Below are 22,221 nucleotides of genomic sequence, written 5' to 3'. Positions count from 1 at the left end.
TTAGTTTTTATATGCAAATATATAAACCGCAATTAATAATCCAATTTTTTTTATTGGGGGGAATCAATTTGATCAGGGACGTATATACTAAGTATAGTTAGTATATACGTCCCTGATTTGATATTACCCCTAGATCAAAACGCGAGGTAAGCAATGTTTTTTTATTTCACGATTTGGCGACACTTTACAACAGTTCTCATACATTGGAAAGGAAATGAAATCCTAGGGCAAAAATACTAAAGTTATTGGGGAAATGTGAAAATTTCACGCTTTTTCAACAAAATCTCATAGGGTCCTATAGTAAAAATTAATGACTTTCGAAACGACCCCCTAGGAAATCGGGCTGGTAAATGATTATGCATCTTCCCAAGTCAAGGGTTTCTGAGCCGGAAGATGATGATTAGGCCTATGTAGTTACCGTATAAAATTTGAATCTGAGAAATATATATAAATTATCCCCAATATTTACTTAAGCCATCAAACTAAAAAAAATGTTCTATTAGTAGCTTATGATATTAATTAATGCTTCTTTAGGATTTTCTTGAGTCCTTTTTTGTTTCTTTTGGGTCCTTTTGGGTAAATCGATGTATTAGGAACTTTGTAGTCTCGTTCAACCAGACGCTCGGCTGTCTCCGTATATCTCCGACGAGCAGAGAGAGATTTACGGAGACTGCCGAGCGTCTGGTTGAACGAGACTAGGAACTTTGACAATTATACTTCCGGCTAATGTCTATGAAAAATGTAAGCCACCCAAGAATATATTCATCTATAATATTGTCATTGATGTTCTTTAAGAAGTCATTATTTTTAAAGATTTTTTTTCAAATGAAATATTCTAATTTTGTTTAGTATCAATGAAAGTTGTTATTAAATATTTCAAAAAAATATAAACATTGAAGTTATTCCGCGAATTTCAGGGACATAACTCATGTTGACTTGTGTCATGTGACAGTCTTACAAATATTTTTCAAATGGTTTTCTGAGTCTGAATTAAAGCGTAGGTAAGTAATTAAATTGATTCGTTCATTCCAGAACACTTATGCAAGTTCATAGAAGATGTGTTATATACAGTTGATCAGCAATCATCATAATCAATGATAACATGATATAGTACTCCTTATAGGAGAAATTTTGTCATATGCTATACAGTAATTGTTATACTTTGATAATTTTCACACTATTCTTTGGCATGTCTTTCTCTTGTAATTGTATTAATATGCCATATACTTGTCTGCTCTGGACTCTGAATTAGAAATAAATGATGATCTATCTATCTATACTTGATAATACGGATAGCGAATCGTTTACCCCATAGGTACAGTTCGTACCAGGACGATTCTGCTCCGTAAGACTTTGCACCCCTGAAATTAATTCCAGAGAATATAAATCTTATGTCTAGAAATCTATACATTATGCAAATATTGACGACAAGAAATATATATCGTATACTTTTAGAAAATGTATCCTTTTCCACCCTGTGCGATATAAGGCCTAAAAAAAAAGTTGTGGGTTTAGGGTAACCCGCCAATGCATTGTTGCATCATTATATCAAAACATGATAATAAAAATGACTAAACAATTAATGCACTGGTGAGAAATAGTGCTCGACGAAAACTGGTCGCACGTCAGTAGGGGTGTGATATTATTACTTATTAAGTTTGTTAGTACTCGCTGACTACAGAAATATATTTGGTAAAATGATCAATCTCATAGATGGCAAGGCGAAGCAATATCATACTATATTATACATTATAATATGTAAACGGTGGGACCGTTGGACCGAGCGCAGATTTAACACAATGCAGTTTGATTTTTGTATGATAAAATCTATTTAAGACGCACACAGTAGGATCCGCCTGTATGGTTGCCTACTCATACCATTCGTCAAAGTTAAACTAAACGCTGTGTGCTCAGTCTACATTATGACGTCATATTTCAGATGTAAAACGTTCAAGTTTTGTCTTCGGAAATAGCCGAAGAGAGTTACGTGATTCCAAATTTTTTTATTTCTTCTTTTATTGTTTATCAATTGAATTCATATGAATGCCGCTGTAATAAAATTGCATACTTTGTTCAGTATCTAAAAGTTCCTTGACGTTAATGTTTTTATTTTCCATCTGATAATTTGATAAGACATACATAAAACAAGTCATGTTTCTTGATTGAAGCACTATTGAAACTTATCTGGTTTCCTTTTTAATTTCTTTTAATTCAAATTAACTTCTATTGAAACACTGGAACTTATTTAATCGAGTTTAGGGGCAATAAACATCGATAAGTACCAGTCAATCAATGATCGAACTAACTTTTTAAAAACAATTTAAATGGCTGCCAATATGGCAGCGCCCAGGGCTGGAAGAAATTTTTTTTGGCCTTAGTACCCCTGATTCAACATTCATTTTTCACTGATCTCTTATATACACGTGTCACCATAAATCCTCTCTGCGCTCGGTAATATCATATGTTACAATATTGTGATGTATTATGTGATATGATATATCATATAATACTTTATTATATTATGTAATGATATTGTATAATGTGATCAAATACAATAATGTTTAATAGGATACAATGTCATATCAATATCGTATTGCATCATTATTTATCACAGTATTACATTGTATTATATGATATATATAGATTATATTACATGGCAATTTTTATATCACATCCTATATTGGCCCAAGGTCGCTGTATATCAGCCCGAGAGCCATCAGGCTTGAGGGCTAATATACAGCGACCGAGGGCTAATATAGGATGCGATATAAAAATTGCTGTGTTATGATTTTTATATCATATACTTATAGAAAATATCAAAGAAACAATAAATAACATCATGTAATGAATGATTATTGTTTACAAATCGCTCTGTGTCTAATTCCATATCTGATAAACTTCCCTGGAATTTTTGCGCCAGTAATTGTTTGTATACCAAGTTGACGTCGACGTACTATTTGACGTCATACTCGGAGATTGGAGTTGAACGACGCATACCGAACTCTACGTCATAATAGCTGATGATTAACGGAAAGGGGTGTGATATAACATCCGAAGATTTCCAGAGATGGGTGTGATATAAATCTAATATGACACTCCTATGGTTTATATCACAAGGGTAGGCGAATTTTCTGCTTTTATCGCACAAGGCGGAAAAGGGTATATTTTCTATTAGTATACGATATATATTGTAAGAATCAGAGGATGCAATATTGTATTTTATATTATTGTATTGATAAACATTGTATCTTATAATACCGTACGAAATGAATATTATGATAAACATACAATCTTTTAACATATGATATACGATATTGTGTCAAAACAGTATCCATGAATTTCCAAGATCATTAACTATGATTTTCATATAATATGATAACAGTGGTCTCATTAAGGTGATGATTTGCCTTGGTGAGCTTTGTAATCTGTGATTACCTGTTTTGTTTCTGTTTGAATATACAGAAATTAAGGCAATCACTAACAAGTATGCAGGGGAGACGGTCGGAGTACCCAGAATATGGGGCTGTTAGGGAATATCATGATGATCCATATTACGGTTGGTATTAAAAGAAAATTTTTGTAAATTATATTAAATATTTTTAGCTCACCTGAGCCAAAGGCTCAAGTGAGCTTTTCTGATCACAATTTGTCCGTTGTCTGTCGTTGTCGTAGTCGTCGTCGTTGTCGTCGTCGTTGTTGTAAACTTTTCATATTTTCATCTTCTTCTCAAGAACCACTGGGCAGATTTCAACCAAATTTGGCACAAAGCACCACTAGGTGAAGGGGATTCAAGTTTGTTCAAATGAAGGGCCACGCCCTCTTTAAAGGGGAGATAATTGAGAATTTTTGAAAATTTGTTGGTATTTTTCAAAAATCTTCTTCTCAAAAACTATTCGGCCTGAAAAGCTTAAACTTGTTTGGAGGCATCCTCAGGTAGTGTAGATTTAAGTTTGTTCAAATCATGGTCCCCGGGGGTAGGGAGGGGCCACAATTGGGGGATCAAGATTTACATAGGAATATATAGAGAAAATCTTTAAAAATCTTCTTCTCAAAAACTATAAGGCCAGAAAAGCTCAAATTAAAGTGGAAGCATCCTCAGGTAGTGTAGATTCAAGTTTGTTCAAATCCTAGTCCCTGGGAGTAGGGTGGGGCCACAATGGGGGGATCAAGTTTTACATTGGAATATATAGAGAAAATCTTTAAAAATCTTCTTCTCAAAAACTATTAGGCCAGAAAAGCTCAAATTTGAGTGGAAGCATCCTCAGGTAGTGTGGATTCATGTTTGTTCAAATCATAGTCCCCGGGGGTAGGGTAGGGCCACAATTGGGGGATCAAATTTAACATAGGAATATATAGAGAAAATCTTTAAAAATCTTCTTCTCAAAAACTATTAGGCCAGGAAAGCTCAAATTAAAATGGAAGCATCCTCAGGTAGTGTAAAATCAAGTTTGTTCAAATCATAGTCCCTGGGGGTAGGGCGGGGCCACAAGGGGGGGGGGGATCAAGTTTTACATAGAAATATATAGAGAAAATCTTTAAAAATCTTCTCAAAAACAATTAGGCTAGGAAAGCTCAAATTTGAGTGGAAGCATCCTCAGATAGTGTAGATTCATGTTTGTTCAAATCATGGTCCCCAGGGGTAGGTAGGGGCCACAATTGGGGGATCAAGTTTAACATAGGAATATATAGAGAAAATCTTTAAAAATCTTCTTCTAAAAAACTATTAGGCCAGGAAAGCTCAAATTTGAGTGGAAGCATCCTCAGGTAGTGTAAATTCAAGTTTGTTCAAATCATAGTCCCCGGGGGTAGGGTGGGGCCACAATTCGGGTATAAATTTTATACAGGAATATATGGAGAAAATCTTTAAAAATCTTCTTCTCAAAACTATTAGGCCAGGAAAGCCCAAATTTGAGTGGAAGCATTCCCAGATCATATAGATTCAAGTTTGTTTAAATAATAGTCCAGGGGTAGGGTGAGGCCACAATTGGGGATGAATTTTTACATAGGAATATATAGAGAAAATCTTTAAAAATCTTCTTTTTAAAGACTATTTGGCCAGAAAAGCTCAAACTTGTGTAGAGGCATCCTTTGGTAGTGTAAATTCAAGTTTGCAAAATCACAGTCCCTAGTGGTAGGGCGGGGCCGTGATGGCGGTTTGAATTTTTACATAGAAATATATAGAGAAAATCTTAAAAAAATATTCTGGGAAAATTTTCAGTCCAAAACTCAGTACTTAGTGTGAAAGTACAGGTTATGCAGATTAATGTTTGATGAAACCATGATTCCCTAGAGAAAAGTGGGGCCACGAAATGGGGGTAGGGGTATATAGGATAGAGAAAAATCTTCTCACAGGTACAACAACAAAATGGGCTTGGTATTTACCAAAAAAAGAGGTGGATAAAAATATGCAGATTTTCAATTTTTTTTTAGCAAGATCTACCGTACTTAGTTGTCAAGATATTTTGATACAGTAATGCTAATTTGATCAGAATTTTAAAAGACAATTGTTGCTCAGGTGAGCGATGTGGCCCCTGGGCCTCTTGTTTAATATTTAGAAGGGTTTGTTATGTATTGTAATCTCATTAACAATGAAATCAAAATCTGTAATATGTATTATAGTTTTTTTATTTGTCTTTTTTTGCAGGAAAGGGTAATACCAAATTTTCAAAGATATGCGATCAGATAAAAACAAACATTTCAAACATTATCGTTGGAGGTAAGAACATGTCTGACATTTCATGCTCATGTTAATTTTCCTTAGATTTGAAAAATAAAAATATTTTACATAATTCATGTAGTTAATCTTAAGATTTTGTGTAATTTAGAATTTTAGAAGTTAATGAATATATATTTTTTGAAGCAAACTCCCTGGAAAAATTAATGAAAATGATAGGAACTGAAAGAGACAGTGTGGAAAGTAGAGACAAAATGTAAGTTACCAACTATCAGTTGTAGATCTATTCATTAATTCTTTCAAGCCATCATTTATATATGTCATTTATCTCATACATGTGGTGTGTACTATCCGCTTATTAACACCTTAAAGTTTGCTTTATAAATTACTTCCAGCCAGAAATATTGTTGACACTTCACTCGCTTTAACTTATCGCTTCAGTGACCTAGTTTTAGAAACTTAATTTACCTGTTTACCACATCCCTATATAAATTCTGCAACCAAAATTTGATTTAGAATAGGTTTTGATGAGTATCATAAAAAAAAAATTAGAAAGAAAAAATATTACAGTCAAACTTTGTTATCTCGAACTAGATGAGACTTTTTAAAAACTCATCTATCTGAGTATTTGAGATATCAAGGGTTAAATACTTAAAAGATAAGGGGTTGGGAATTACAAATCACTTCAACATATCCATTGTATTTGAGATATCAGTGTTCAAGATATCGAAGTTCAGCTGTATGTAGATATTCAGACTGATCAATGCAAATCATGTTAGCTATCAAGAATTCTGATGATTTTAAATTGAATGCATAGGTTTTGATTCTACTCATAAAATTTATTGTACAATTATACCCTCCAAAACTCACCACCAGTAAGCATCCTTTTCAATGACTTTAATTTTGAATCGGTAATTTTATTTTGTTGTTTATCAAACATGAACAACTGTTTCAGGTTAACAGGTCAATTTAAACTATCTAGCATTCTCAACTTTGTGCATGTCAACAAACTTGACTTAATTCAGATCTTTAATATTAAGTGATATAGCTCTAAGAAGGATAAAAAATTATTTCAATCACTGTGATACTTTATGTTAAACCAGCTATATCTGGTAATTATCTCTGAAAAGTTGTACGAAATTGTATTGTGCAAGGTCACAATTAACGCATTACACAGCGATGCACCATCAATTATGTTATAAGAAATAAATTTATTATTACTGTACATTAAACAAGCTGTTGAAAAAAAAAATGGTAAGAAACTGCAGGGAACATATTCAAATCTTGGTTCAAGGAAGCCATATCTTCTTATTGTTCTCATTATGTGTGTAGTTATAGAAAATTTTGCTCAATAACAAAAAAAAAATCTAAGTTTCTTAAACAAGAGGATTGTTTTCCCCATTTTCAGCCATGAAGTTTCCACAAAGACAAACAAAATAGTGCAGGAAACAAGCAGACAGATGAAAACCATTTCTTCAATGACAGGCCTAGATAGGGTCAGTTCTAATATTTAAATTAACACAATGTATAGTGTTGGGTGATGGGGCGGTTAAGCTTATATCTTTAATATACCAGTAGGTCTGCATGCTCAAAAACAGGGCTGCGTTCAAAATCGTAGCTGCTACGTAGGGCTATGTAGTTGAACGGTTGACTAGCCTAGCCGCTACGTAGATATTCGTAGCCTAAATATTTTAAGCTAGGCATCAAATTCAAGATGGCCACCTTAGTTACCTCTTTGAAACAAACATGAAATCTATTTATATAGTGATATTTTGTTCATCCTTTAAATTAAAATGAATTTTAACATGCGTATTCCCGCTTGAAATTAACAAATTATGTCAATATAATTAGTCTTTAGTTGAATATTTCCAACTTCAAATCTGAGACCTAGCGGTCCCTTCAATAGACCTAGATATCCACGACCTAGCGGTTAGGCTAGCTGCTACGATCTTGAATGCAGCCCAGGGCTTCATAGGATTTGATCATGTAACCAACCAAGTCCAACCAAGTTGATAAACTTTTTAACATTGTTATTTAATTCTACTGGTACTATACCAGGTATTTTCTTTTTAGAAAAAAGTCAAATACTGACTTTATTAATAGTTGAGAATTTAAAAAAATAAATGTGTTTTTATTTCTAAAATGCTTTCTTTGGAATACATGTAAATGCATTGAGATCACCAGAATAAAGTCTCTCTCCCATGGTATGTAAGATCTAGGCCACTGCAACATGAAATTGTGATGTTACCTAACATCAGTTGTTAGTTATTTTTGTCAGTAAAAAAAAGATTTTAAACTAATAAGAATTGTTTATTTAAACAAATTTGTTTTTTCAGCAACAAAAATTTCAAGTGGACCGATTAAAGAATGATTTTCAAGAAGCTGTTCAAAGATTTACATCTTTACAAAAGGTACTGCCAATGTATGATTTTTAGGGATCAGAATATTTGGAAAAACTTTAAATTGGACTTTAAACTGTTAAATTATCTCTTTAACTGAGAGGGAGGAGGGAGAAATGGAATTGTCATTGTGTGTGGTATTTATCAGAAAGAAACTTGTAAGACCCATAAATAAAACTTCAGTATGGCATTCCAACTTGAATATTTAAAAGTTCTGATGATAGGTATGTGTGTCAAATATACATTCTGTATACAGGGTAATTTTTGTATTGTGTTATTTTCGCCCTTCAATTGCTGTTGGTTTCGCCCTCTCTTAAATTTGCCCAGTCAAAGTTTTGATTAAAGAGAGATGATTTGAGACATTGTAATTTGCCCAGTCTTCCACTTGCCAGCTGACAACGAGGGTGAAAGGTGCAAAAATAAAACTGGGGCAAATATTTCCCTGTATACATTACATGTATTATAAACAGTATGAATTGTATAAAATGTACTGAATGATATAATCACTTCAAGTTAAAAATAACAATAATCATTAAAATGTTGCTGTTATCATAAATAATTGAAACATGATTATGACATTGATTTCACAATCCATGCATATCCTATTTCTAGAGAGCAGCGGAACAAGTAAAGAAGACTTTTAAATTATCCAGCCAAAAACCCAAACCAAAGTCCAGTGGAGGCTGGATGGATGTGAGTACTTTGAACTGCAAAAAACATGAATATGCAGATATTATTCATCATGTACATTGATAAGTTTTATAGAATACACAACTTCTATAAACAAAACTGACTCCGACTTGTTGTTCACTACAATTCTACAATTCTGACTATATATAACGCCTCTGTATTGTTATATCCATTTCACAAGTAGTTGTCCACTTGAACGTTAAAATGTGCATATTCTCCAGTTATGGTTAAGGAGAGTTTGCCTACTACTTATAATTACATTTATATAAAGGCCAATGGACAATGTCCTCACTTCTCACGCTGCAACCCGAGTTTGATCCTTGTAATCGACTGTGGTTGTATGTGAAAGGGTATGGTTATCATCTGCTTGGACATGTGGGTTTTCTCTGGGCACTCCAGCTTCCTTGTGCATCAATGACCCCCTCGCGCTAACATCAGTGCCAATGATAGATATTGTAAAATAAATGAAGTTCAGGGTCAGATATCTGTTTGTAGGTTTGAACTTATTACTGATATTTAGAAATACACTGTTTTAGGATGATGATGATGAGGTAAAATTCCTAGAACAAGAACGCAAAAGAGAGGAACAGCAAATACAAGACCAAATCATCGAGGATGATCTGACTCTGATCCGGGATCGCGAGGAGAGGATTCGACAGTTGGAGGTAAAATATAAAGAAATAGCACAAGAACACCAGACAGCTAATTCATAAACATTGTTAAGAAGATTCTTTCTCCGCTTTAGTGTACATGATGCAAGACTTTTGTTTTGGTTGATTTTCGTAATTTATTAAGCTGCAGATAATGGGTTTTTTAAAAGTCAACAAAAAGCAAGCAGATCATGTCATTGTGGAATTCTACATTAACAAATAAAAATGTATGAACTAATTTTGAAAGTTTAACCTCATTCAAAGTGACCTAATAGTAACATTATTTTTATGCCCCCTTCAAAGAAGGGAGGGCATATTGCTTTGCTGCTGTCTGTCGGTCGGTCCACCAACAGTTTCTGTTCATTTTCTTCGCAGAAGATGAACATATTGAAATGAAGTTTGGTATACAGGTTTATCATGATAATATCTAGGTTAAGTTCGATATTTGGTACGATCAAGCAATTTTCGACAGAGTTATGGCCCTTGGACGTAGAAAAATTCCAGTTATTTGCAGTTTCTGCACATTTTCTTCACAGAGGATGAACATATTGATATGAAATTTGGTAAACAGGTTTATCATGATAATATCTAGGTCAAGTTTGATATTGGGTACGATCGAGAAATTTTCGACAGAGTTATGGCCCTTGGACGTAGAAAAATTCCAGTTATTTGCAGTTAACGTTCATTTTCTTTGTGGATGTTTCCAAGGGAGGGGGGTATAAGTGTTTCACAAACATCTCTTTTTTTTTTTTTTTTTTTGCTTTGCTTTAAGCATAATTTTGGTAGCAAAATGAAAATGGATATTAACTATTTTGTTTCAAGAGTAGCTATCATCAAAGATTGTATCGTCATTCAGTTTCAATAAAAAGGGCTCAGCATTCTATTTCTTTATAACCTAATCAACTCGGGGGCAAGTTTCTTAAGAAGTCTTTAGTTTTAGGCCTAACTTAAGTTCAAGGACTTAGCAGAAACTAAGTCAGATATATTTTGGGTTTTATTTGGGGGGGGGGGGGGTTAGCTCATAGGCCACTAATGTTACATTTTTTTTCTCTTTAATTTCAACATTGTGTGTGAAGGTTCATTTGAAATAATTTTCAAATTCACTTGTACATTCTTTAGAAAACATCATTTTCATTGGAATTATTAAAAGATTTTTACAATTGCATGATAAGCTATTTATACCCCCGCTCCGAAGGAGAGGGGGTATACTGTTTTACCCTTGTGTGTCTGTCTGTCCGTCTGTCTGTCTGTCTGTCTGTCCGTCTGTCTGTCCGTCCGTAACAAAAATTTCTGTCCCATTTATCTCAGCAACTATTTATCGCAGATGATTGAAATTTTAACACAGTGTTTGTTAAGGCATGCCATATCGTGGGATATATTTTTGTACCAATCGGACGTCAACTTCCTGTTAAATGACGACTTTGCTTATTTTTTAACCAAAATTTTCAAACAAATTTTCGTCAAAGATTTCTCAGCAACTGTTTATCGCAGATGCTTGAAATTTTTACACAGTATTTGTATAGGCATGCCATATCGTGGGATATATTTTTGTACCAATCGGACGTCAACTTCCTGTTAAATGACGACTTTGCTTATTTTTTAACCAAAATTTTCAAACAAATTTTCGTCAAAGATTTCTCAGCAACTGTTTATCGCAGATGCTTGAAATTTTTACACAGTATTTGTATAGGCATGCCATATCGTGGGATATATTTTTGTACAAATCATACGTCAACTTCCTGTTAAATGACGACTTTGTTTATTTTTAGCAAAATTTTCAAACAAATTTCTGTCAAAGAATTCTCAGCAACTGTTTATCGCAGATGCTTGAAATTTTTACACAGGATTTGTATAGGCATGCCATATCGTGGGATGTATTTTTGTATCAATCGGACGTCAACTTCCTGTTAAATGACGACTTTGTTTATTTTTTGCCAAAATTTTCAAACAAATTTCCGTCAAAGAATTCTCAGCAACTATTTATTGCAGATGCTTGAAATTTTAACACACTATTTGTTTAGGCATGCCATATTGTGGGATATATTTTTGTATCAATCGGACGTCATCTTCCTGTGAAATGACGACTTTGCTTATTTTTTAACCAAATTTTCAAACAAATTTTCGTCAAAGATTTCTCAGCAACTATTTATCACAGATGCTTGAAATTTTTACACAATATTTGTATAGGCATGCCATACTGTGGGATGTATTTTTGTACCAATCGGGTGTCAACTTCCTGTTAAATGACGACTTTGTTTATTTTTAGCCAACATTTTCAAACAAATTTTCCTCAAAGATTTCTCAGCAGCTATTTATCACAGATGCTTGAAATTTTAACACACTATTTGTTTAGGCATGCCATATCGTGGGATATATTTTTGTATCAATCGGACGTCAACTTCCTGTTAAATAATGACTTTGCTTATTTTTTGCCAAAATTTTCAAACAAATTTTCGTCAAAGATTTCTCAGCAGCTATTTATCAGAGATGCTTGAAAATTTTACACAGTGTTTTTTAAGGCATGCCATATCGTGGGATATATTTTTGTACCAATCGGACGTCATCTTCCTGTTAAATGAGTACTTTGTTTATTTTAGCCAAAATTTTCAAACAAATTTTCCTCAAAGATTTCTCAGCAGCTATTTATCGCAGATCCTTGAAATTTTAACACACTATTTGTTTAGGCATACCATATTGTTTATTTTAGCCAAAATTTTCAAACAAATTTTCCTCAAAGATTTCTCAGCAGCTATTTATCGCAGATCCTTGAAATTTTAACACACTATTTGTTTAGGCATGCCATATTGTGGGATATATTTCTGTACCAATCGGATGCCAGCTTTCTGTTAAATGTCAACTTTGCTTATTTTGCATATTCACATCAGAGCGGAGGTATCACTAGTGAGCATTGGCTCACAGATATCTTGTTACTTTTTTTAATGTGTTTGTATATTGCATATTTGAAAAACGCATAATTCCTGAAAAATTTTTCCTTGCAGTCTGACATCTTGGATGTAAATGAAATTTTTAAGGACTTGGCAACCATGGTAAATGAGCAGGGAGAAACCATAGGTACAGTGTTTTAAACGTGTTGAATAAATTTGGTTGGCTTGTAAAGCTAAGCTGCAAATTGTAGCTCCACAGGAATTTCGGGTTGCTACAGTTCCATTCTTACAAAAAACTGAATATTTATTGCGCACATAAGGTTGTTACCTTGGGAATGTAGCTTCACAATCCGTCAAGTCAAATATTGCGTGGAGCTTTATTTATGCAAAGCTCTATTGTTTTCAGTATTAAAATTGGAGCAACAAGTTTTTGTGATTTGTATGCCCATTTCCAAAAAGCAGACATTTTGTTTTGCACATGTTAATGTAACAGTTACCGGTAACTTTACAATACAATTAGACTACTGTAGATTCTTAATTGTATTGTAAAATTTTAATCTTCGCGTTTGCGAGAAGCAACCCTCACAGATTTTAAAACATCGCTTTTATTTTTCAGTTAGTTTGAACTATAGTAAATTTATAACCAAAAAAGCGATTTTATGTTCTCGCGATTTGATACAAAAAAGTGCAATCGCAGATTTAAGTACTCAAGTAAAATAAGGAATTTACAATATTAGACACTGTTTATATTTCACAGATTCCATAGAAGGAAATGTAGACAAGGCATACACAAATGTTGAGACAGGAACATCTCAATTGGCCAAGGCAGCAGAATATCAAGTATGTCTTATTTGTTCTGTCTATATTATAACATCCCTTATTGCCAAATTCAGAATTAAAGCAGTTATTTAAGATATAAGACAAACACTGTGAGAAAATGGACATGTATATTGTGTTTCAAATGCTTTTTAGCTCACCGTCAAGGGGAGCTTATGCTTTACCCCCGGCGTCGGCTTCGGCGTCCGGACCTGGTTAAAGTTTTTGTTGCAGGTCCTGTATCTAAGCTGTTACTTGTCCTATCTTCACCAAACTTGCATGGATGATGCATCTGGACCTACTTATGGACTTGAAAGACTTGGATGCTGAATCTGAGTCCTAAATTTCAGATGCTGGAGGAGGTTAAGGTTGTTGGACCAGGTTAAAGTTTTTTTTGCAGGTGCCCTTTGATAGCAATATCTAAGTTACTGCTGGTCTGTATTTCACCAAACTTGCATGGATGGTGTATCTTATGATACTGATGCACCAGACAGGCTTGAGTGCTGAATCTGAGCTATAGGTTTCGGATGCTGGAGGATGTTAAGGTTTTTGGAGCAGGTTAACGATTTTGTTGCAGGTGCCCTTTGATTGCAATACCTAAGTTTCTGCTGGTCCGTACTTCACCAAACTGATGCACCTGACAGGCTTGAGTGCTGAATCTGAGCTATAGGTTTCGGATGCTGGAGGAGGTTAAGGTTTTAAGAGCTGGTTAAAGTTTTTGAAACAGGTGCCCTCTGATGATGATATCTTAGTTATTACTTGTCCTAACTTCACCAGACTTCCATGGATGGTGCGTCTTATGATACTGATGCACCCGACAGGCTTGAATGCTGAGTTTGAGCCATAGGTTGCGGATGCTGGATAAGGTTAAGTTTTTTGGAAAAGGTCACATGTTTAATAGATAATAGTGCTATTTCAAACTTGCATAGTTGATTAAACTGTAATATGAATGAATTGCAGAGGTAGCTTCAGATGCAGAGCTTGATCTCAATTATCAAGGATGCTAAAAAATATATCTTATATTAGTTATTACTGGTTCGAACATCACCATACTTGCATGGATGATGCGTCTTATGATACTGATGCACCTGACAGGCTTGAATGCTGAATCTGAGCCATAGGTTTCGGATGCTGGATGAGGTTTAGTTTTTTTGAACAGGTCACGTGTTATAGATGATAGCTTGCATAGTTGATTTAACTATATAATAAATGAAACACAGAGATTGCTTCAGATGCAGAGCCTGATCTCAATTATCAAGGATGCTAAAGAAATCTCCTACCTCACTCCAACCTGCTAAATAGATAGATGTGTTTGTTGATAAATGATATAACATGATTCCTATAATATAGTATTGTATGATATGAAACAATATTATTTAATATGATACAATATAATATCATATGTTATATTATAAAAAGTTGTATGATATGATGTGATATTGTATCAAATTTTTTGATATTTTCTTATATGATATTGTATCATCATGATGATATTGTTATGTATAGTATTGTATATTGTGATACAATATTGTATAATATTATATTGTATTATTAATTTGTTATTTTATCACATGATACTATTACATAAGATATTTCAAAATATAATATTGTATCCTATGATACAATATTGTACGTTCTATAATATTGTATCATACGAAATTGTATAAAATGATATTGGTTTCTGCAATATAGAATTATATCACATGAAATTGTGTTGTATGATATTGTAATATTATATTATATCGTATCATATGATATTGTATAATATGATATCATTTTATAAATAGGATATATTATCATATCACATTAAATAGTATTATATGATATTGTAATATATGTTATTGTATCATATGGTACAATATGTATAATATAATATTGTATTGTATAATATTTTACTTATCACATAATATTGTATCATTTGATATGATACAATGTTGTTTCAAATTATATTGCATCATATGATACAATATCCTATTATGTATCAAAATGATACAGTATCATACAATATCATACTACATTATACAATATAATATCATATGTTTCAATGTTATGTTGTATTATGTAATATGATATTGTAATAAAATACTATATTGTATTATATATTATGATATTGTATTTTGTGATCAAATACAATCAGAATAATGTATAACACAATACAATGTCATATCATAAGTTACAATATCATATCTTATCATTGTTTATTACGGTATCTTATTGTATTTAATGATATTTATTGTAAATATGATAGGATGCAATATTAAATTTTATATTATTGTATTGATTAACATATGAACATTTGATTATCATACAATTTTTAGCTCACCTGAGCTGAAAGCTCAAGTGAGCTATTCTGATCACATTTTGTCTGTCGTCTGTCTGTCCGTCTGTCCGTCCGTCCGTCCGTCCGTAAACTTTTCACATTTTCAACATCTTCTCAAGAACTACTGGGCCAATTTCAACCAAACTTGGCACAAATCATCCTTAGGCAAAGGGGATTCAAAGTTGTGAAAATTAAGGGCCATACCCGTTTTCAAGGGGAGATAATTAGAAATTAATGAAAAATTTCGAGAAATTTTCAAAAATCTTCTTCTCAAGAACCAGAAAGCCAGGAAAGCTGAAACTTGTGTGGAAGCATCCTCAGGTAGTGTAGATTCAAAGTTGTGAAATTCATGACCCCCGGGGGTAGGGTGGGGCCACAATGGGGGGTCGAAGTTTTACATAGGTATATATAGAGTAAATCTTTAAAAATCTTCTTCTCAGAAACTAAACAGCCAGGAAAGCTGAAACTTGTGTGGAAGCATCCTCAGGTAGTGTAGATTCAAAGTTGTGAAATTCATGACCCCCAGGGGTAGGGTGGGGCCACAATGGGGGGTCGAAGTTTTACATAGGAATATATAGAGTAAATCTTTAAAAATCTTCTTCTCAGAAACTAATCAGCCAGGAAAGGTGAAACTGTTGTGGAAGCATCCTCAGGTAGTGTAGATTCAAAGTTGTGAAATTCATGACCCCCGGGGTAGGGTGGGGCCACAATGGGGGGGTCGAAGTTTTACATAGGATGATAGGAATATATAGAGTAAATCTTTAAAAATCATCTGCTCAGAAACTAAACAGCCAGGAAAGCTGAAACTTGTTTGGAAGCATCCTCAGGTAGTGTAGATTCAAAGTTGTGAAAATCATGATCCCTGGGGGTAGGGTGAGGCCACATTGGGGGGGGGGTGTTAAAATTTTACATAGAAATATATAGAGTAAATCTTTGAAAATCTTCTTCTCAGAAACTAATCACCAGGAAAGGTGAAACTGTTGTTGAAGCATCCTCAGGTAGTGTAGATTCAAAGTTGTGAAAATCATGATCCCTGGGGGTAGGGTGGGGCACAATGGGGGGTCGAAGTTTTACATAGGAATATATAGAGTAAATCTTTAAAAATCTTCTTCTCAGAAACTAATCAGCCAGGAAAGTTGAAACTTGTGTGGAAGTATCCTCAGGTAGTGTAGATTCAAAGTTGTGAAAATCATGATCCCTGGGGGTAGTGTGAGGCCACATGGGGGGGGGGGGGGGTGTGTTAAAGTTTTACATAGGAATATATAAAGTAAATCTTTAAAAATCTTCTTCTCAGAAACTAATCAGCAAGATGATTCTTTATCATTGTTAAAGCTTTGGCTCCAGGACAATTCTTCGGCCTCACAAGAAGGTTCAGAGTTTGATGTAGCTAAATATCCCATATATAAACAATTGTAAAGGATCTTTTTGAGAACTGCAATACTCAACATGTGATATGACTATAGAATTGAAGCAGGCAGCTATTTTTTCATTAGAATCTTTTTGTATTACTGTATTGAGTTATTGCACTTGATTTATTGATTCTTGATTATTTTAATTAATGCATCCACTGTTAACCAATTATTGTGATGATTATTTTTATACAATAATAAATATTCAATGTATATAAGTTGTTCTGCATAAGAAGTTTTGGGTAAGGCCAGATTATTTTGTTTATTTTTGATTTGCAATTTTTAGATACTATGAATTATTTTAGGTTGGCACATATATAGGGACAGTGTCTATTGCATTTCGATGAGCAACTGTTTGGGGTTAAACTTGAACAGGTATGGATAGATTGAGTGTGTGAACATCCTTGCTCTATCTAATTTACGTGTTTTCTAACCTTCGATACAAAGTGTGCGGTCATTCCTGCCCTGTATCGCATTAATACAAGTGTGCAGTCATATCTGCTTGTATTGGTGGTGGTAGCGGCGGAGCACTAATGTATGGTCATCCATGCTGGTGTTCAGGCCTTTCTAGCGCAAGTGTGCGGCACTCCCTGCTTGTGTTAGGTTGAGCTGTTTGTGCAAGTGTGCGGTCATCCCTGCTTGCGTAAACGTTGGTACCTGTTGAGTTGCGTAGGTGTGCGGTCATCCCTGCCTGCGTAACTTTGAGTCCCTATATATGTGCAGGAGCGGTGATTAAAGTCTGCTCTTGTAAATATTGGCAGCAATCAGGGCTATCCGAGTTCCAAGGGGGAAAAATGGATTTTATTTATACAGGATCTACATGTATTATTGTACATTGTCCAGATTGTTTGTTTTATGACTCCATGTAGCTGACTTTATCATACCTATTGTTCCTCAGGTGAGCGATGTGGCCCATGGGCCTCTTGTTTAACAGATGATATATGATATTGTGTCAAAACAGAATCCATGAATATCCAAGATCATAAAGTATGATTTTCATATAATATGATAAAGGTGGTCTCATAAAGGTGTTGTCTCATAAGGGTGATGTCTCAACTCGGTGAGCTTTGTAATCTGTGATAACCTATGTTTGCTTTTGAGATAGCATGAATACCTATTTGTGCATTTTTATGGCAATTCTGACAGTGCAATATCTTTCTCTTTCAGAAAAAGTCAAGGAAGAAAATGTGTATTTTACTGGTGATCTTGGTGATAATCGCTGCTGTTGTGACTATTATTATTGTGGCATCCGTAAAGTCGTGAAATCCAAAATTACCACATATCTAACTGGAAAATTGATTTACAGAGTGAAAGGTTGCTCATACAAGCACATTTTCTTATTTGAGATAAATGTCTCAAGACATTGAAGAAGGCTTGTCAATGACCAAAGTGTGAAATTTATGACCTTTAAGTGAGAATTCTGGTTTAGAAGCTTGGCTTTATTTATAATTTAGGGAAAAAATCATTTGTGATTAAATTATTTAATATCATTTAATTCTTTTCTAGGATCAGTCTGTGTTACATTCTGTGTCTATTCTGTAAACCAACTGTTCTTCGCGACGACTTTATTTCGCGATTTATTGCAGATGAACTGAATTGCGACGACTATTTTTCGCAACCACACTCGTTTTGATATAAAATCCATACGGCAAAGACTAGGTCGTGACCGAGAAACTCTCGCAAATCTCGCAAATATTTTTAGCACATGAAAAAAAAATGGTTTACAGTACTTTCAACAAAGGTGTTATTCTTGGATGTTTTTCTTGTTCACATGCATTCCACTACGGTTGTCAGTAATGAGTTTATTTTTAGGAAGTTTTCCCTCTCTACATCTTTCAAAAATAGTGCAATAGATTTAGCCTGCATGCATGCTGGCGAGTTCAAAATAGTCTAATAGTTTCTCCTGTGGGTTATAATTCATTGAATGCAATCAAATATTTTAAAACTTCATTTATAAATGACCATTTAATTTATTTTCTTGATCTTTCTTGTTTTTTTAGCAACGATTTTTGTACAACTATAACCATATTATTATTAAATTGCCGTGATGTGAATTATTATAGGGTTTTATCATTCTCAGGTGATTGTTAAGGCCGAATGGGTCTCTTTTTATATTTTACAAAACTATTTCGTCGCTCATGAACGGTAGTTCCTTTAAAGGGGCATGGTCACGATGTTGGTCAGATTTTATTTTTCTGTTTTTATTATATGCAATGCTTTAGGAATGCATTTCTAATGATGAAATGAAATTAAGGTGCCATTCGTTGAGTTTTAAGCAAGATACAGGGCTCACAATTCTTCGTCATGTAAACAAGGCTCGTGCCCTGTTTTTGTTTACATACGTTCAATATACCAGTAAAAAATCTTTTTCAAGCAGGCTTGTCTATCTTATTTTTCATTTTAAGCATAAATAAACAGTTCCTAACGATTAACACATTCATTTTAGGTCTAAAACTGGAATTTTTACTTCAACATTCAAAATGTAAACAAACGCTTTGTTTACATAGCGAAGAATTTTAAGCTCTGTAACTCGCTTTTGACTCATCAAATGACACTCAAATTTTGGTGGCCTATTAAAAATGCCTTACTGAAGCATTGCAAACATTAAAATCGAAAAAATAATTTTTGACTAAAATCGTGACCATGCCCCTTTAAAATGTAATTTCCTATATTGTACATTCCTTGCTTTGCGCGAGAATTTAATTCTGCGACTCCACTGTTTTTATTTTTTTCAAATCGCGATAATATAAAATCGAGAGATCCAAATTTTTATCGTAGTTTTATTAGTTTACATCTGTTCGAAAGGGTGTATTTGTGCATTATTTAAACAATAAAATGCTTTCTTTGGTAATTCATTCGGGATATGAAGGGAGCGACATTGCAGAAAAAAATACATAATCCGCGTTAGCGGGTTATGTAAATTTTTTCTGCAATGATCGCTACCTTCACAATCCGAATGAATCATCAAAGAAAGCATTTCATTGTTTATATTAACACCTTTCTTTTAGCTGACTGATAAATTGATCATGAAAAGTAAGTAAAATTCACTAAATTACTGTTAATGTACGTAAGTACGTTAGCTAAAAGAAACAGCCAAATCGTCTCCTGTGAGACTTTGAGTCTGACATCGTCATGATTAGTTCGTGCAGTCCGTGATTTTTCCTAGGTCGCTGTAGGTTTGGACCAATCGATAAACAGGGGGTGTCGATATCTGTCCTGTCATTTTCTTGTCAGTTTCAGCCGCTGTAGATTTTGACCAATCGATAAACGGGGAGTTTAGATTTCAGTCTGGCTGTTTCTATACAGCTATGAATTAAATATAAGTTTCCGTAAGAAATAGAGGGAACAATACTTGGTAAATGTAAATATAGAAATTTAGATCTCCATCATATGGGCGCTTGTACTGCATGAATAGTGTGAATTAAGATACAAAATGTATATGGAACAATTTAATGTTTAACTTAGCAAACGCTTTTATAGCAACAAATAAAATTGAAATATATTGTTTTCTTCTGTTTCCTATGACGTTGACTGATTAAAAAAAATCACATGATTAAGAACATTACTTCTTCAATGAGAGTCAAGTAATGAAATATCTCTCTTTCAAAAAAAATGCAAGTACAATATATTGATACATGTACTATGAAATACTCCCTATTCTTAACTGATGGACATCTTTACAGATACACGAGTTTCAATGAGAATTCAAGTCATTTTTATTTTTATATCAAATAATGATGCACGCACGCAAATACACAAGAACAATGAAAGGAATGGTTTGCGTTAGATTAATTCACCATTTCAAATGAATTTTCTAAAGAGCCTTTTAAAAAAATCAACTGATTAGAATATCGTCATACAGAATAAAGAAATCATTTATTTATTCGCACGGACATCGAAATCTTTGTTGCATTAATTTCACCATATTGTAGGTTGTAGAGCCGAACAAAACAAATTAGGATATTAATATTTTCAAAGAAATTATATACATCCTCCAAAAAAATGAATACGCGAATTTTGATTCTCCAGGCAAATATGGGTAAACTCCAATTGTAATGCAATAATACACGAATAAATAAAGTAGGGATTGATGATGGATTTTCTTCTTGATATGATATCTGCATACATGTACGTTATGTGTTCGAATACTTATAACAAATTCGAACATGTTATATATTGTCATTTTTTTCATTTATCTCACATGTTTAAAACAATGCTAAAATCATGCATAGCTAAACATCTGAAATACCAACTTTGGATGCTACATGTATTATCATTATTAAACGTGATTCAAACTTAATAATTAATCTATATGACGGGGAATTTTTCATTATAACAAAAAGCTGTCAGTGTACATGCTAGTTTTTTAAATGTAATGATAAATCAAAGTACCGAAGAACTGACGGGAGTTGATTTTATCGATGTTTATTAATTTTAAAATCAATGATATGTTATTTTGCATGATAAGTACAGGTAGTTTCTAATCTGTATTTGAATTACGCACTTTTTTATAATATGAATTTTCGGACTTTTTCGACACAAGAATGTTTGATAAAACCCCATATGAATATTTAAAGATAGAATAAATTCAATCAAACTATGTATCAGTATAGAAATATTTCTGGAAAATTTATGGATCCAAGCAATATTGAACTCTCGTCTCGTTCAACCAAACGCTCGGCTGTCGCCGTTAATCCCCGACAAGCAAGAGAGACAGGCGAGCGTCGAGTTGAACGAGACTATATTGATCTCTGGCGTAAGAATACATACAACTACAAACAATATCTAATTAAAATTGTTCGTACCATTTCTAAATACGTTAAGTATGTCAAAATGGCGAACAGCCAATCTTCAAATTTTTCTTTTAAAGTCTCCTCAATGGGAAAAAACAATGACAAACACTAATGAATTCATCCAAAATAGTATTTCATCATATCCAAAGTGTGCTGAGTCTTACAAATTATGCTGACTTTCTACAAATGTGGTTAATTAGGTCAAAGTGGCGATTTAAAATGGCTGAAAACAATTTAAAATTGTGTTAATTCGACTTAGCTTATATTTCTGAAATAGACATAAAGCGTGAGACAAAAAATGAATATTCAGTCCAGCTAAGTTTTTAATCATAACTTAGGTGTGAATAGTCAGGAATAATCTGCCATTTTCAAGAAATGTCGTAAATTATCTAAATAAAAAAAATGGCGATTCATAACGGTGGACATCCATATTTATATTTTTTCCCTTTAGTTTCTTAAATGGTGAAAAAGCGAGAAACAAACAATTATAATTTTGTTAAATAAATTTTCAAATCATAAATAAGACGTGCTAAGTCTGAGGAATCATACTGGTTTCCACTAAAGCGATGCTTTTTATGTCAAAAT

At 33.5% G+C, this 22,221-nt stretch overlaps 1 protein-coding gene across 3 annotated transcripts; it reads left to right on the top strand.

Annotated features, from left to right (window-relative positions):
- Positions 1 to 711: 711 nt before the first annotated feature.
- Positions 712 to 20,346, top strand: LOC128183981 (syntaxin-7-like). Of its 3 annotated transcripts, none has more exons than XM_052853233.1 (11): positions 712 to 741; positions 3,463 to 3,556; positions 5,645 to 5,716; positions 5,861 to 5,930; positions 7,083 to 7,170; positions 8,011 to 8,085; positions 8,686 to 8,766; positions 9,300 to 9,428; positions 12,413 to 12,485; positions 13,056 to 13,138; positions 18,011 to 20,346. In XM_052853233.1, exons 1-11 carry the CDS (start codon positions 727 to 729, stop codon positions 18,104 to 18,106), a joined length of 876 nt encoding a protein of 291 aa, XP_052709193.1. In that variant the 5' UTR covers positions 712 to 726; the 3' UTR covers positions 18,107 to 20,346. The 3 variants fall into 3 exon arrangements, with proteins under 3 accessions (XP_052709193.1, XP_052709200.1, XP_052709211.1); XM_052853240.1 differs by lacking the exon at positions 712 to 741 and adding an exon at positions 918 to 1,001; XM_052853251.1 differs by lacking the exon at positions 712 to 741 and adding an exon at positions 965 to 997.
- Positions 20,347 to 22,221: the final 1,875 nt, after the last annotated feature.

This window comes from Crassostrea angulata, chromosome 1 (assembly GCF_025612915.1).
Source record: "Crassostrea angulata isolate pt1a10 chromosome 1, ASM2561291v2, whole genome shotgun sequence".
In the NCBI taxonomy this organism is placed as follows: Eukaryota; Metazoa; Mollusca; class Bivalvia; order Ostreida; family Ostreidae; genus Magallana; species Magallana angulata.
This window is presented reverse-complemented; position numbering and strand designations above follow the sequence as displayed.